General features: G+C 28.9%; 1 protein-coding gene across 5 annotated transcripts in view; it reads left to right on the forward strand.

Moving 5' to 3' along the window:
- Nucleotides 1-34: 34 nt before the first annotated feature.
- LOC100203056 (KN motif and ankyrin repeat domain-containing protein 1) overlaps nt 35-17,298 on the forward strand; it is a 48,998-nt gene continuing 31,734 nt past the window's right edge. Inside the window, exons 1-2 of one of the 5 annotated variants that reach the window (XM_065817089.1) lie at nt 35-259; nt 8,115-8,772. In XM_065817089.1, coding sequence (XP_065673161.1) covers nt 8,203-8,772 — 570 coding nt within the window. In that variant the 5' untranslated portion in view covers nt 35-259; nt 8,115-8,202. Of the gene's footprint in view, nt 260-6,602; nt 6,869-8,114; nt 8,773-12,486; nt 13,104-17,298 lie in introns of those variants that run through there. The other 4 variants (XM_065817091.1, XM_065817090.1, XM_065817087.1 and 1 more) reach the window with 4 other exon arrangements.

The following is a 17,298-nucleotide window of genomic DNA, read 5'->3' on the forward strand; positions in this document are numbered from 1 at the left end:
ACTTTTTCCAGGTTTCCAATGCAGGGTAACCAAGGTTAGAAACCTATAAATTCTGAATGTCAAAAATACCTTAAATAGTCCTTTGTTTGAACATTGCTTAAAACTTGTAGAGTCTACTATGCTCTTAAGAATTTGAAAAAAGAACAACTTCAATCTGAGAATACAGTAAAAACTGGTCAGCACAAATAAAACTTTCTTTTTAAAAAAGAGCAAACGTGAAGAAATAAAGTACATTAACTGTTCATTTGATCTTATTTCTGTGAGTGCTTTAAATTTAATTTTTTTCTGCATCTTTTTTAGAATTTAAAGAATAAGATTAAAAACAACTTTTTCACAGAACTCTTAGTTTCATGTTGTAGGCATCAGACGAATGACGATTACCTGTTCGGCAAACATCAGACACACACACACACACACACACACACACACACACACACACACACACACACACACATATATATATATATATATATATATATATATATATATATATATATATATATATATATATATATATATATATATATATATATATATATATATATATATATATATATATATATTACTATTTAAAAATAAGCACTTTTCTCGAAATGTTTTAAACAGTAAGAATTCTTAAAAATTTAGATGCCTTGGTTCATTTGATACTTTTTATTTTCTTGTTTTAGAATTGGTAATACGATAGGAAATTTTTTTTCTTTACTTGGAATAAGATTTACTTGGTTGTTTTTTTTGTGTGTGTGTTTAATGATTTATTAGATTTAAATGAAGTATAAATTTTTTCAATAATTTTAACAATAATCGTTTATAATCTTTGCGCATTTTTCAGGAGTCACGTTAAACATGTAAATAAGTGTTTTTAATGAAAAAGTCTCATATAAACTTTGACTGACCTTGAGTCAATAGATACTTATAAATGATAAAGTATGCAAAAAGATATCGGATTTAGAGAATCGGTCACAAAGCCGTGGCTAGCTACCCCAAATTGCAGGGGACTCAGCGAATATAGGGCATCAATTGGCAAATTTAGGGGTCTTTTTGAAAATTTCATCGTTAGTGCAGCTGCTTTCTGCTCTCTTTTTTAATTAACTTTGATTTAATAAACTAACAGTTTTGTAAAAATAGTTATAGATATACAGTTGTATTAATATATATACATATGAAATATATTTTAGTATGAATATAATATACTTAATATAGAAATGCAAGCATTTCCTGAAAATTTCTTAATAAATGTGAGAATATTTTAAAATTATATTTTTCAAAAGATTTTATTTATCGGAAGTTTATATGATTCCTATTGTAATATAATTTAAATATATGCTACGGACTTAATTAAAACCAATTATAAGGAATGTTGAACAGTAATCAACGGAAATAAAACTATTTTAAGTTATGTTATGCAAAAACTTTTAAGAGATTTTAAAACGTTAATACAACCTTTTTTCATATTTAACTGATTTAGGATACAACTAAATCTATATTTGTATTTCAAAATCTTGTCTATAAATGAGTAAACAAAAAGTGAATTACTCTTAAACTTTAATATTACAATAAATTATTCTTTTATAAAATATCAGAATTATTAAAGAAAGTCAATTAAAAACATTCGGAATTGATTTTTGAAAAAAAAGTTATTAAATATTTACGCGTTGCTCTGTTTTTTCTCTACTCCCCCCAAAAAATTTATCATTACTCCCCCCCCCCCCTTCCCCGAAAAAAAAAAAAATCCAAATAATGCATCTAACGTTCCAAATCACATTTTAGAAATGAAGATAATATATTGTTTTGAATGTTATTTTTAAACATCAATAAATATTGACTTTGTATTGAAATTGGAAGACCTAGTTTTTTTCAAGATTGTTTATGACACAATGGTGTACTATTCTACAGTTTTAACCCTCTCTCCCCCATCAAATGCTGTATCGAGATACCTCGTACTAGCTAATAGAAAGCAATCGTTTTATTTTTAGTATTAGGAGCACCGTAGAATAGCATCTAGCCAGGAAGTTTACCACTTCTTCTTTACCAATGATGCATATATGGCCAGAGTCTGCTTTGAATCACGAACCTCCAGGTCTGAAACCAAAACTCTAACCACTAAACCACGGCTTTTTTTAAAACTAAAATAGTACTTTATCATTAAAAAAACATAAAATTTGACTCCTCATAGGCCTAATGATGTTTGACGAAATAATTTTAATAAAGCATAGTTCTAGCAGTACCTTTTTCACCATATGAAAGTGGCTCTCACAACTCTTAAGCTGCTTCGAAAATTGCAATTGCATGGTGTCCCATAAATCATCTCTCACTGCCCCGAAATCATTATTTTAATCAATTTAAGCAATTAACTGTTTTAAATATTTTCACATTAAACTTTTGTAGGTAAATTTTTCTACAGTCACGGTTCTGCAAATTACAAAAAACTGCTAGAATTCTAAATAATTTATTTAAAATGTTAAATGCATTGATAACTGTTTTTAGTTATCGATTAAAAATAATTCGTTTTTTTTTTCAATCCAAATCAAGATGTTACGAGTTTACCAAGTTTGTCACCAAAATATTTTAAAATTAATCTTAATCAATGAAAATCGTCAAATGTTTTAACGCATCGAGTTCATATTTGCTACATTTTCTAATTGCGGTATCTTTTTACAATGTACATTACGTTCATAATTTTTATTTTGTTCAAGAAATTATGTTTAATTGTTTGTTACTTGAAGAAATAAATCCATAGAACATTTTAAGAGCTCTAAAAGCATTCAAAGCATGATAAACATAAGTATATGCCTAATGACCTTAATTTGACTTGACTTGGAATATAAGGTATATAGGCTAGTTTCAACAATTCTGAAATTTTGACATGAGCTCTTTTAAAGTTGCTTGAGATTATATCTACTATTTTAAAAGAGTTCATGCGAAATCTGTATAATCATATTATTGAAATAAAACACTATTGACATCAAATAAATAAAAATTTAATGCAGTCAAATGAATGAAGTCTTTCGTGATTTGTCCCTCATAAGTTTTCAAAGTTTTGAGTTGCTCAACCACCGTTTTGTTTGTATATTTTATGTCTTGACATAAATTACACAAACGGTCTAAAATCTGTCCAAAACTAATTCTTATTCTTTTTCTACACAATCATCGAGCCAACCCAGCCAATCATCGAGCCAAATTACTAAGAACTTTTACAACACTCTTGCAGACTCTTTTTCGTTCTTGTTGCCTTTGTTTCTTATCCAAGAAGAGATTGACATATATTATTATATTGCAGTTTAATAATGCAGCTTTGTGAGATGATGATGAAAAATGTTCTAAAAACTTTCCTGTTTTACCTTTCTTTCCTAAACTACCTGCTTTATAAAAGCAACATAATGTAAAAGCAACGCAATAAAAAATAATGCAATATTAAATTAACGCAATATTAAAGCAACGTAATTTTGGGCGACAACAAATTAAAAAGTTAATGAGAGTACCTATCAAATATCCACATTAAAACCTGAAATTTAATACAAAACTGAATATATTTTCAATTGTTTTAGTTTACTTTACGTATTTATTCGAATATTGGAGATACACGTATCCCTGAGTCTACGAATGGATATAGTAAAACGTTGTGCTGACCTTTTTCATATCGACGAATTTCAATCTTTTTCTTGATCTACTAAATGCATTTTAAAATTTAAAAAAATGTATTTAGTGCATAGAAAAATCCTTAAAACTAAAAATCTGCCGAGTGAAATGCGTCAAATGCCAACTATCCGACTATATTCCACAAAAAACCGACTGTTTTTCTTTTTATTCTTCTTTGGGTGTGTTTGACTCCCAAAGAAGACTTTTTTCAAATTATAATTTATTTTAACACTACCCCAAATCCCTCTGCCTAAAAATCGCCCCTGCTGAAATTGCGTTCAAATCATTCATATTATTGCGCTCAACTACATCTTGTATTCAAAGAATTCTAAGAATAAAATTAAGGGAGGTAGGGGGGTCGGGGAAGCGAAAACTTTAAAACTTCCGACTGCTTTTTAAAAAAAAATAAAAGTCCTCAAAACTAAAATCTCCCAGGCAAAATGTGTCAAACGCCGAATAGCCGGCTATATTCCACAAAAACCGACTGTAATTCTTCTTAGGGATGTGTGATCCCCAAAGATAGCTATTTTCAAATTGTAATTTATTTTAACACTACCTAACCCCCCTGCCTAAAAATCTCTTATATTACGTTTAAATATATATATATATATATATATATATATATATATATATATATATATATATATATATATATATATATATATATATATATATATATATATATATATACAGGCCCTTTCAGAGGTTTGGAAAAGCCTGGGCCAGTTATAAAATGGAGACCTCAAAAGGAAGATTTACGTAAGATATGCGCAAAATGCAACGCAAGTTAAAGCAAAGCTTTTTAAGTCTTCAGATCGATAGGGACCGAATAAATGTGTAACTTTCAAAATAAATGCAATTAATTAGACAGACCGTCACTCACAGATTTGGCGCTTTTTATACGTTTATCAAGCCAACTAGCCAAGAAATGTGCTAGTCTACTAATGACACATTTCACACTTTTAGCATGCTCAGCTAAAAGTGGGTCATATTTGCTAAGAAGTTCGATAATACCTAAAAAATTCCCATTCGCTCGATCACCTATTTGTTGATTTGAACTAAAAAGTGCTAATCTACGTTCAGAAAGAAAAAGAATAACATCTAGAATACGTTGGAGTAATTTTTTCCAATTTTCAGTTTCAGTCTTGAGTTCAGATAAAAGTAAATTATTGACTGAAGTTTCACATAATGCTGCTCTACTAGCAGATTTCCATAAAACATAGTTTTCTTTATGGTAAATTGAACTGTCGTGCGACGGTATACAATCTTTCAATCTTCTTCAACCTCTACAAATGCCCCATCCTGCAGAACCAGAGAAAAATGACACATTTGCAGCATTTTTGTTCAAATGAAAACAAGGTACACAATACAAAGATTGTTTCTCCAGCACAACCAGTCTCTTTGGCATGTTTCTCCATTTGCAAGAGTTTTGTTTAATAAACGATAGGGAAATGCATGGTGATTAGAGTCTTGAACAACATAATTTGGAATTTCAAAGCAAGTACTCTTAAGAAAAGACTTCATTTGACTAGAGTTGTTCTTGTTAATAATCCCAATGTCAATAAAATTGACCAAATTATCTTGATGAGTCTGATCTGTTGTCTCTGGTTCCATATCTCGAATTTTATTTGCACTTTCATCTTCCTGTAATGAGATTTCGGGTTCAACCTTTTCTTGGTTTACAATATTTAAATTTTCTGCTGGTTGTTGTTCCGAATAAGGGTATTCTGCAATCGAAACAACTTCATTTTCAATATTACTACTGTCACTCACACTTTGAGATTGTTTTGCTGCTTTAATATGAACTGTATTTTGTGATTTTTTTAAAAAACGAATATACTTTCTTGGAGTTGGTGCATGCTTCTTCGGCCAACTCTTTTCTCCACTGCCTTTTTTTTGCACCACTATCAAATTTTCTCTTCATTTTAATGTTACCTGAAAATATTGAAATTTGCAAACATAATAAATTTATGCATCTATCAAACTTATATAAATTTATATTGAATTATCTTTAAAAAAATTAAAAAAATATTTACCAGAACAAAAAAATATTACTTTTCTCAAAGTTACAAAATGTAACGTACAAAGGTTAACGTTCAAAACGTAACGTACAAAGGCGCAATATTTCAGTTTGAACAAAATGATAAGAAACAGTTCAAAACAAATTGATTTAATTCTGTTTGATGAAATACAACTTAAAAAAAAGAGAAAAAATGAAGCTACTAAAAAGCAGAACAATATCTCATTACTTAAAAACTCGTACGAGATAAAAATGATTTGTATCAATTTGATCAAGCGCGCCCGAAAGAGGGTCAATTGCATGATTACACGACGTAATCTTCATTAATGAGGTAGTGGTGTAGTGGTAAAGCACTCGCTTCATAGGTGAGAGGTTCCGAGTTCGATCCCCACCACGTCCCTGGTAATACCGCGCTCAACTTGTTTCTCCGCGCAGCGGCCTTGTTCGTCAAAGTTCGTGTTTCGGAGTTATAGAGTTGAGAGAGAGTTATAACCAATATTAAGTAGCCTCCTTATCTGCAGTGACCTTCTCGGTCTTGAAGAGGTAAATAACAACAACAACAACAACAAAATCATGTCGGATTTAAGTTCAGAAATTAATTTATTAACTTAAGTTGACTTTAAGTTAAATTATTTAGAGTAATTAGAAGTTTAGAATTATTTGATGTTTATTTTGGTGTTTAAAAAATGTATTTTAAAAATGTGAGGACCCAATAAAATCGGAGGCCCAGGTGGTTCCCCCTCTGATAAGGCCTGTATATATATATATATATATATATATATATATATATATATATATATATATATATATATATATATATAAATTAATCTTTTCAATTGTATTTTTAAAAATGTTTGCTTAGTTTTTGATACGTTTGCTAACTTTCACCATAGTTACTGTATAATAAGATATTTGTAAAGATAAAGGACAAAAGAAAGCATTTTGCATTTAATTAATCGTTTGTTTAATTTAAACACGCAATAAAAAAAAAAAAACACAAAAAAAAACTTTGGAAAAACATAATTCCTAAAGATTTACTGCATTTACTCTTAAGTTAGCTTTAAATGTAACAAAAAAGTTTCTGTATTTTTATTACCTCTCAAAAGGTTATATATGAATATATATGAAAAAGAAAATATACGAAAATGCTTTTTTGAATTAAAGTAAACCTGCGATGAAAACTTTACCATAGTGAAAGTGAAGCATTTTAATGTGAGTAGACTTAATTTCTTCGCATTGGTTGAATGTATCGTTCGAATTGAGTCACCTAAATATTTATCTTAATTTAAATTGATCAGAGTTTTTGGGTTTCTTGAATGACCTTCATATTAGTGAAAAATATTTCTGCGTTTTATTTATTTAATGTTTTTCCATGAAAGTTGCATTAATAATAAGGATTGTGTTGAAGCAGTCAAAAGTATTTAAATGTAATCTGTGTATTTAATTTACTGTACATTTTTTAATGTATTAAAATTAGTGACATTATATGCATTTTTTTATGATGCCACTACCAGGGCACCGTTAACTTAGTATTTACTTTGATTTAACATTTATTTTTCAGTTATCTAAAGTTTTAAAATAAATACTGTGAAAAAGTGGAATAAAATGAGATAGAATATAATGCTTGTTATAAAAACCGATTTTTTTAAATTTAATTTTTGGATCATTTAAAGAAAATTTAGTAAAATTTATTTATTATTTAATAATTATATTTACACCAATGAGTCACATGCTTAAAAAAACAACAACAACAAAAGAGTATAATGGTATAAAATTATTCGAACGAGTCAAATAAAATAAAAAATTATAATAAACAAAAAAATGTTATAATTTAAGTTTACTCCTAAATTTATTTTAATGATAATATTACCAAAACATTTCATTTTAAATGTTAGTATAAATATAATAACTGCTCCAGTACACGTCAAGAGTGTTATCATGTTCTATCATACCCTTATATATTTATTATAAATAAATTTTTAAAGATGAGTTCGTTTTATTAAATTATGTATAAATATTATAAATTAAGTTCTTTAAAATGCCAATGAGTATAAAGTATCTGCCAAGAGCAAAAAGAGAAAAAGCTGCTGTGAAAAATAACAGTCTAGAAAAACATAAAATGAACTCGAAACATTAGACAACAAAAAAAATTAAAAGCATAAATTGTAAACAAAAATTGAAAATTTACCAATGCAATCAGGTAAAATCCCTTCTAAAGACCTTCCATAAACATCGAAAATAGAGGAAGATGTTCCTGTTACATTTAAAATAAAAGAAAACGTTCCGCCTACATTAAAAATAGAGGAAGTTGTTTATATGTATATATTTATATGTGTGGATCCTCAAAATTAATTTTGCCTCTATTTTATAACCAAATATTTAACAATAATTTAATAGGAACATCATTTAGAAAATTTTTTTAACTTATAGTTTTAAAATTAAGTTTGTTTTATTTTAGTTTTCATTGACTAATCATCTCGATGAACCAATCATGTCTTGTTTATCAATTTTAGTTTTCACTGAGTAATTTTCTCAATGCACCAATCATGTCGTGTTTATCAATTGAGTCAATAGGCAGTGCTTCTTCTAATAATGTTCAAAGTATTAACAAAATATCTTGTTCACAATTATTTTCTTTGAAAGAAAAAAGAAAACCGTTGTACAGAGCAACAAGCCAACCTAATGTGTCTAAATTACACAATCAACCGGACACAACATTAACTCCTCATATTGAAAGACGCAATTACAGTCAAGGGGATTATTGTTACAACTACCAAGAAAACAAAAACTCTTCATATTGGCAGCACCGTAATAACGGAAGATATGCTAATCAAATTAAAGACAACGCAAGAAATACGGAAAACCTGGATGATTTAATATTATATAGATCGAATTCTGGAGGTAAAAAAGAGGAAATCTTTAGCAGCAGGGAATTACAAAAAGCCTGCGAAAAACTTAGGAGGGATGCTGATAACATCATGTTGAGTGAGGATGAATGGAGAAATATTCTTAACTTTGATCAATCAAATCAATCTTTTGATGCGGATCTTCTTGAAGCAATCTATTTACTTCGTAACGCATATCGAAAGGGTTTATTTTCAAGGGATACAAAAACAGTAAGTAATTCTTTCGATATTTTTGTTATTATATGAACTTTTTTCCTTGCAAAATATATTTTCAAAAAATGAATTCAGACTCAGTAAAGTTACTTATTTTAGACAATTATTTTGAATATTTTTGAGCATAGAAAGAAAATACAAAGATCAAATGTCGGACTTATTTTGAACAATGGAAGTTATGATGTGAAACAGTAATGTTTTATTCTATGTAAAATAAGTCAAGTTCTATAAGAAATAAGTCAAAAAGAAATTGTTACTCATAAAAGTATAGATCTCAATGATTCATCAAAGATTATGGCTTCAAAAATTTATGTTAACTTTTTACTTTCAAGGCCAAACAAATTTCACGACATTGTACAAGAAATTAACCTAAACAGATTTCTAATTTTAAATTTAAAGACATCAAAACTACTATAAGTATTTTTTAGAATAAAGTTTTTTTTTGAAGTTCAAAAACGCAATTCATTTTTTTTAATTGCAACAAATTAAAAAAAGTAGGGTAATATTTGAATTTAAAGATGTCTGTATTTTCTTTTCAAATATGGTAAGGGGTCGTCCATAAAGTACATACGATTTTATTTCAACCCTCCCCATTCCCACCCCCCCCCCCCCCCCATTTTGATATAAGCTTTTTTGAGTATCCATTACCTTCCTAGAAGTACATTCGCTTTTAACCTATCTCCCAACATTTTAGGATATTTTTTTTATATTTAGCGTTTCCTTACTTTTATAATTGACCCCCTGCCCCCCATCTCACATACGCCATTTGCAAACCCTCTCTCCCCTATCCGAGCGTACGTACTTTATGGGCGATCTCTAAGGAACTATCTTTTCATTCTCTTCGTTTATTGCATGGTGAATACTACGATTGAAATAGAACAGATAGGTAATATCTAAATGCCCCCAGGGAGCCATATTTTATGTTAGCTCTGTATTTATTTTTGTTAAACTGATCTTGAAAATTGTACAACTTTAAAAATATTTAAATTTATAAATATTAAACCATGCGCCGAATGACCGTTATTTGACGTGTAAAATAAATTTTAAGATATTTTTGTTATTAACTATTAACCATATCTTTAAACTTTTATAATATATCTTTTTAATTTGAGTTTTTAAAGACATCTTTAAAAAGTTTGATTTATAAATTAAATAAAAATATTTACTTGGGGGTAACTCTTTATTCTTAAAATGATTTTTATACAATATTTCAAAAGAGTATAGGGTATTTAACAATATGTTTACGCCTCCTCCCGTATCAATGTCATTTATCTGACCTCTTTTTGTAAATATTATTCTCGAATCCTTAACACAAAGTGGTAATGGAGGAGGGGGGGGGGGTAGTTAGAGAAACGGTAAAAACATAGACTAAAAGGTTGAAATGTATATTGAATATAATCAGTTGAAAATCAAATTATCTCTAATCGGTTAAAGATAAAAGTCTCTAAAATCGGTGGAGAAAAAAATCGGTCGAAAATAAAAACGTCATAAATCGGTCGAAAATAAAAACGTCATAAATCGGTCGAATTAAAAAAGGACTATAATAGGTTGAAAACAATTTAGGCCTCAGTAACCTCAGACCTCAGTAACCTCAGGCCTCAGTAACCTCAGGCCTCAGTAACCTCAGGCCTTAGTAACCTCAGTAGCCTCAGTAGGACATCGAAAAATTATTTCCACTTTTTAGTAGATGTTTTATTTTGTAGATCAAGTTTGTAGGTGCAGGTTTTTGCAGTTGAGCTATGCGATACGGTTATTTTTTGTCAAAATTACTACGTTGTAATAATGTTGACCATACTAATATAGTTTTTTATTGGAGTTACAACGTTATAATAGCTATCCCTACGTAATTTTTAATAAATATTCCACTTTTTTGTAACAAAGATTTTTTTCTATAATTGGAAAAGGTAAATTTTTTTTGAACTATCAAATTTTTTGAAAATTTAATTTTTGAAAAATAAATATAATTAAGCAATCCTACAGTTGACCCGACTTTAATTTTCGTTTTGATAAAACTGAGAAGGGTGTATAAATGCATATATAAAAAAATAAGACAATAAAAAATGATATTAGTAATTATTTATACTCGTTATTTGCATATTTATAATAGTGATAGTTATTAATAGTCATAAATAAATATTTGAAATAATAATAATATTTATAACAAATGATTTATGATATTTTTATAGTCTATACAAACGAGAGCGCAAAAATAGAATTAGTTTTGGGCGCTTAACTGTAGGATTACCATTAAATTATAGTTAATGGTTTAACATTTCACCGAAACAAAGTGAGTTTTATATTCGAATTTTCTGTTATAAAATATTGGTATATATTAGTAAATATTTCTTTGATCTGTGTGATTGAACGGGGTAGTAGAAAGCGCGATGCACTTTCCCCGATCAACGTGTGATCGGGGTTCGAGTTCCGATGACTTCTATCTTTTACTTTAAAACACGTTGCTTTTACATCAAAACTACAGCGTTGATTAACTTTGATTAATGTTGGAAAATCTAACATTACAACGTTGGTAAATATAACGTAATCCATCCTGTCCATTTCCAACGTTAATTCAGCGTTATTATATAACAATATTGCAACCTAAATTATCAGTAGTTGTTGCAGAATCTTTTCATATCTAGGCTCAAATATAAAATAAAACAATAAAAGCTAGCTCATTTTTTTTAAACCTAAATATTCCATCCGTAAAAATTTATATTTTTACATAAAAATTTTTTATTTAAAGGTTTGAACACGAGGTAATGAAAATATACTAATTATATGCTTATAAAAATATGTGAAAATAATTCACAGATTTTTTGAGTTATAGGCATTCATCATACATGCAAAGAGAGAGAGGACTTTTTTTATTTACAGAATATAATTTCTGGACATGCGCCAAACTTTAAACTTTGTATATCTATACTGGTGTCAGTTGAGGATGTTTTTTTAATAATTACCGTAATTAGAGGTTTGGAACAAATATAAAGAGTGCAAAGAAAACTAAATTTTTAAAAAGGTCTTGTATATTCTTACATTATATCCAAATTTTGTCAAAAAATGTTTTGACGTTTTGAAGTAGTGATCATTTAAATTTACTACTCCTTCAATTGAGGTGGGGTTGAGGGTTGGGTTTTTTTAAATTGCAAAAATTTAGCATTGACAAAGTTTATAATTTAAAAAAATACCTCTAAATGTATTTATAAAATTTATATAATACTTTCATAAAAAGATATATTTTTTTTTCAGATGAAGTTAATAATAATTTTTACAGGGTGCAACAAAATATATATATTTTAAATAATATAACTTTTTAAATTTAATTTTTCAACTTTTTGTTGTCTATTCTTTACAATGAAAAATTAATTTAAAAATGATTATCAAGTAAATAAAAAAATTGAATAAATAAATGAGTTATTACATGTTTTCATTAAACTATTTTAAAATAGTAGACTCTTTTGTTTATTTTGCTGATAAAAAAAATAGACAGGGTTTTACATTTAATAAATCATATAATGTAAACCAACTTTTATGTCTATATATAAAAACTTGAGACGGCTTGACCGCTTTTAACTAGATAACTATACTAAAAGTAAATATCCAATTATATTTTTGATGTTAAAAAATGCTTTAAACGTATTTGTACAAGTTTCTTATAAAAAGTTTATTTACAAATACACAGCGAGAAAACAAGATTTGTATAGCCCATCAATCAACATTTTGCTTTAAAATTAACTTTATATCGAACATAATATTGAGACAACGTTACATTGACGGCGATGTTTACCAAATGTTTAAATTTTTCCAGTAATTTGAAATTAAAATGAGATACACATAATTCAACTATTTTAGATTTTTTTTTTAATATATAGTTGTCAGGAAACACGTTAAAATAACTTACGATAACGTTTTGTTGCGAAATTTTAAACTTTAAAGGAAACTCGTATATATTTTTGCTTTATCAAGACGAGTTATATTATTAAAATAGTTAGTTATCAAAATGTTACTTTTAAAATAAGTAAATGTCTGTAGTTAAACGCGAGAACCGCGTCAGCGAAAGGATAAAAGATTCCGCGAAAGAATGTAAAAGAAACTCTAAATTGTTTTACGTCTCATGTGATTATTTAGAGGTGAACACTCATAACATCACCAACAAGAATGCTAATAGTAGTACAGTTGATTTAGACCAACTAAAAAACGAATTTACTAATCGTTCAGATGAAGTTAATATTTTGGTAGATCAAGACTTAATTGATAAACAAAGAAAAAAATTGAATAGACGGTCAAAACTATTTTATGTGAGCTGTGAACATGTTGAAGTTGGTGGACAGGTACTAATTACTTTTCCTGTAAATAAAAAGTTATGCATTACATATTTAATATACAATATCGAATAATTAAATTAGATCAAAGTTATATTTTAAAAGTTATAAAATGTATTAGATAAAAAAAAAAAAAAGGAATTAAAGAGTTTAAATGAAAAAAATTAAAAAGCAAATTGTTTAACGAAAACATTTAAAAAGTTACAAACTGTTTAAAACAAAAATTTTAATTTTAACAAGATTTTTTTTAATAAAATGTTATTTATTATAGTATATCTTGTGGTAGCCATCTCTAAATCTTGTAGTATCTTGTGGTATATACCTATAAATCTTATCGTATTTAGCTTGTGGTAGAATAGCTTAAGGTACCTGAAAAAATAAAATGCTATCGTTTAAAAAACTTTTTAAATTGTCCTTATTCATTAGGTCTTTATAAAAATAAAAAAAAGTTAAAATTTTTTTTCAGCAACGTCCATTTGTTGGAATTTGGATGTTGGACGTTGGTCAATTGGTTTGTCACCAAACGTCCAACAACCAAAATCCACCAAATATTTTTCTTTCAATATCTGATAAATGCTCTTTAAGAACACTTTTATGTTTCCGATCAGTTATCTTAATATGTAAACCCCATAGATTTGAATAAATTTAGCGAAATGCCTGCGTCATTACTCTTCGTTATAATTTACTTCGACTTTTTGTTATATTTTACTTTGATGGTATAATAAGTATTGTTTTTCTTTTAAGTTTGGAATTTTTTATAAATATATTATAAAGAAAGAAAAAGAAAAGAAGATTTGTTTGAAAAAAATATTGTAATATGTCCAAAATTCTAAACTTAAGTGTTCTGCAACTAAGTGTTTCATTTCGGAAACAAACGAACAACGAGAATTTATCCAATTTTAAAAATTTTGTATTCTACTAATATTAATACTAGTATTAGTAAAATATCAATGCCGTGGCTTGTGGGTCGGAGCCCTTCTCCTCCCCTAACCTATCATTAGGACCCCAAAATCTTAACCTTCTTTCCTATAGGTATTACTAAAAAAAAGGTCTTTAAATTTGCAAATGGGCTACCTAAATTTGCTGCCCCCTTCAATTAGGGTGTGTGGGGCAGCCCAGCCACGGCTCTGGTTATCGTAACTTCATGTTATTTACTCTAAAACATATAGAGAGATGACATAAAAACCTGTCTAAAGCATACGTTTAAAAAAACCTACTGAAAATTATGACATAATGGTAATTTTCAATGCAATTTTTAGATTGAATTACGGCAACAAAAAGGTTATGGTAACATAATACGCGTCTATGAGTGTCTATATAGACACTTATACTAGCGAAAGTATTTTATTTTAAATTTAATGATGCTTCTTTCTTGTTTAATACATACTTCCCCAGCAAGATACAGAAAAAAAAATTCAATTTATAAAAAAATAATAAAGCAGCTATTAATTTCATAAACCAGTGTGTTCAGTAAACCACTGTATTCAGTAAACCAGTGTATTCAGTAAACCAGTGTATTCAGTAAAGCACTGTATTCAACCAGATATATTATATTGCAAAAAGTTTACTCAGCTTAATTCTTTAAAAAATGCGTCAAAGAAATGAAACAAAAAAGTACCGATCGAACAAAACATAGATAAAGAAAGTTTAAGGTTTTACTTAAAGAATGTTTTATTAAATAGCAGCGGTACTTTTTAAAAGGTTCTTTTTTTTTATTTTGAGCTTTTTTTGCTAAACTTCATTCATGTATTTTTTTAATTATAATTTTTTAAGCATTTAAATAAATGTTATTAATTTTATAAAAAGCATATAAAAACATGTTTCCTAAAATTTTTTTTTATTATTATAATACTTTAACGAGCTAAAAAATGGCTTCTTGTTTAAACCATGCAAACTGTGCCTAATGTGTAAGAAGATTTAATTTTGATATTTTTTTAGGATTTTAAACAAACTCAGAAAAACGCAAATGTTTTCATATACTATCAGTGCCGTGGCTAGGGCTAGTAGTTTGGTAATTTTTCCTATAGAAATCACTAAACAAAAACCCCTACTTAAATTTGCAAAAGGACCTCTAAATTTCCAAATGAGTCCCCTAAATTTGCCGGCTGCCCCTCCCTGGCCTTCTTAATTGGGATGGTAGCCCTAGCAACGGCTCAGGCTATTAAGGTTTTACCTTTATTTACTACCAAGGTTGTAGGGGAGAGTGGGGAGAAGTGGGACACAAATTTTTTTTTCAGGGTAATTACAATATCTTTTTTATTTGATGTATGAACTGAACCAAACTAGTCTTAACAAATAAAGCAGTGTTTGGGGCACCGAATCCACCCCCTAAGATTGACAGAATGTTTAATAAAGTATATACTTTTTGGTTTAAGAGGAACCCTGCTATTGGGGTAAAGTGGGACAAGTGTGCGGGAGAAGCGGGACATTGTGGGGAGATGTGGGACTATATAAAAACAACTCCGAATCTAGCTAAATATTAATTTGAGTAAATTTTGATTTTATAGTTAAGTTTAGTTTAAATAAAACACGGCAGTGGAGTAGTGGAGAGCACTTGGCTTGTGAGCGAGAGGTTCGGAGTTTGACTCCCACCACGTCCCTGGAAGTACCAGGCTCAACTTAGTTTCTCCGCGCAACGGGCCTTGTTTGTAAAGGTTCAAAGATAAAGTGTTTCCGAGTTAAAGGGTTAAGAGAGGGTTGTAACTACACTTGGATAATTATTTCAGCTTTTGTTCTTGATGTTGTTCCAGCAAGCGGTTGAGGCAGTACTGTTTTTATATCATTAATATTCACACTACGAATGTCATTAATTCTAGGTTTAACAAATTTAGAAGTTTCTTTATTCTGGCATTTTAGGAAGCTGACCTCTACATCAAAATTTGTGTCTATTTCTTTCTGCACTATGCCTACATAATAAGAAATGGTGTTTTTACTATAAACTTCGCAAAGAACATGATCACTGACACTCACATTTTGAATGACGCTAAAAGAAACAGTTTCCAATTCTTCTTCAAACTCTAGTCAGTAAGAATTAGCAGAAACATCATTTGTTATTTTGTTGAAATCTACATCAAGGTCGATTTGCGTAATATGTTTTTGCTCACATTTTTGGATTTTGGAAGGACAATTTTTTTACCTTTTTTGTTTGTTTAATACTTCATCTTTTATTCTTATCTCTCGTGTTGATGTGGCTATCATACACTTTCCCTTTTTACATCCACGTCTTAAAATCTAACAAGAAGGTGCCTGCAAAATATATATTGTAGCATTATATAATTATAGAATTTAAAGAAAACCGAAACTATGAATATTTAGTTTAAATTACCTTTGGATAACCTCTTACAATCTCAGAAGAAAATACAGATAAGTTTTCTTTTACAGCTTCATGTTGCACACCCAAACCTGAGATATCTGAAAGAATAGCACTTGTATTAATTTCTTGCACGAGCCTTTATTGCATGGTTTTTAAGGCACATCTCTATCTGTAACAACTGCTTCATGTTGTAAATCCAAATCTGAGATATCTGAAGGAGTAGCAGTTGTAATTGATTTCTCACATGAGCCTTCACTGCATGGTTCTTGAGGCTTATCTCTATCAGCCCCATATACATGTTTATCATAAAGCCAAATTCTTGTCACGCTAAATCATGACATAATATTTGTTGGTGTGGAAGATTTTTCCCATGCTTGTCGAATGAGACTGGCCATCTCATAAATTATAATGGCTTGTCCTGGATTGCTAAGCATCCAGCTATTGGCAGTTGCAATATGTTTACATTGGACCAAAAACAAACCGATCTAAAGGTTGTGTCTTATGTGAAGTATGTGGTGGCAAAGTCATCATAAAAACATGGTTCTCTTTTGCATATTCAAGTGACTGTAGTGAAAGGTGGCTTTCCTTGATTATCCATGATCAATAAAACTTTGTGATTGGCTGTTGGGCGTGCAAACAAAACAAAATATTTTAAAACATCTATAAATATTTCAGTATTCATCCATCCAGATTGATTGGCTAATCCAATAGAACCTTCTGGTGCTCCTCTTAGTGGGTTTCTAAATAATTTTCTTGGAAAAACAATAACAGGGGGTATTGCTTCACCAGCTGCGGATACAATGCAACACACTGTTACTAATTCACCCTTTTTTCTAGCTGTTATTTGCCCGACTTGCTTTTTTCCCTTTGATGCAATGACACAAGGAGTTT

The sequence above is a fragment of the Hydra vulgaris genome, chromosome 14, assembly GCF_038396675.1.
Source record: "Hydra vulgaris chromosome 14, alternate assembly HydraT2T_AEP".
NCBI lineage: Eukaryota > Metazoa > Cnidaria > Hydrozoa > Anthoathecata > Hydridae > Hydra > Hydra vulgaris.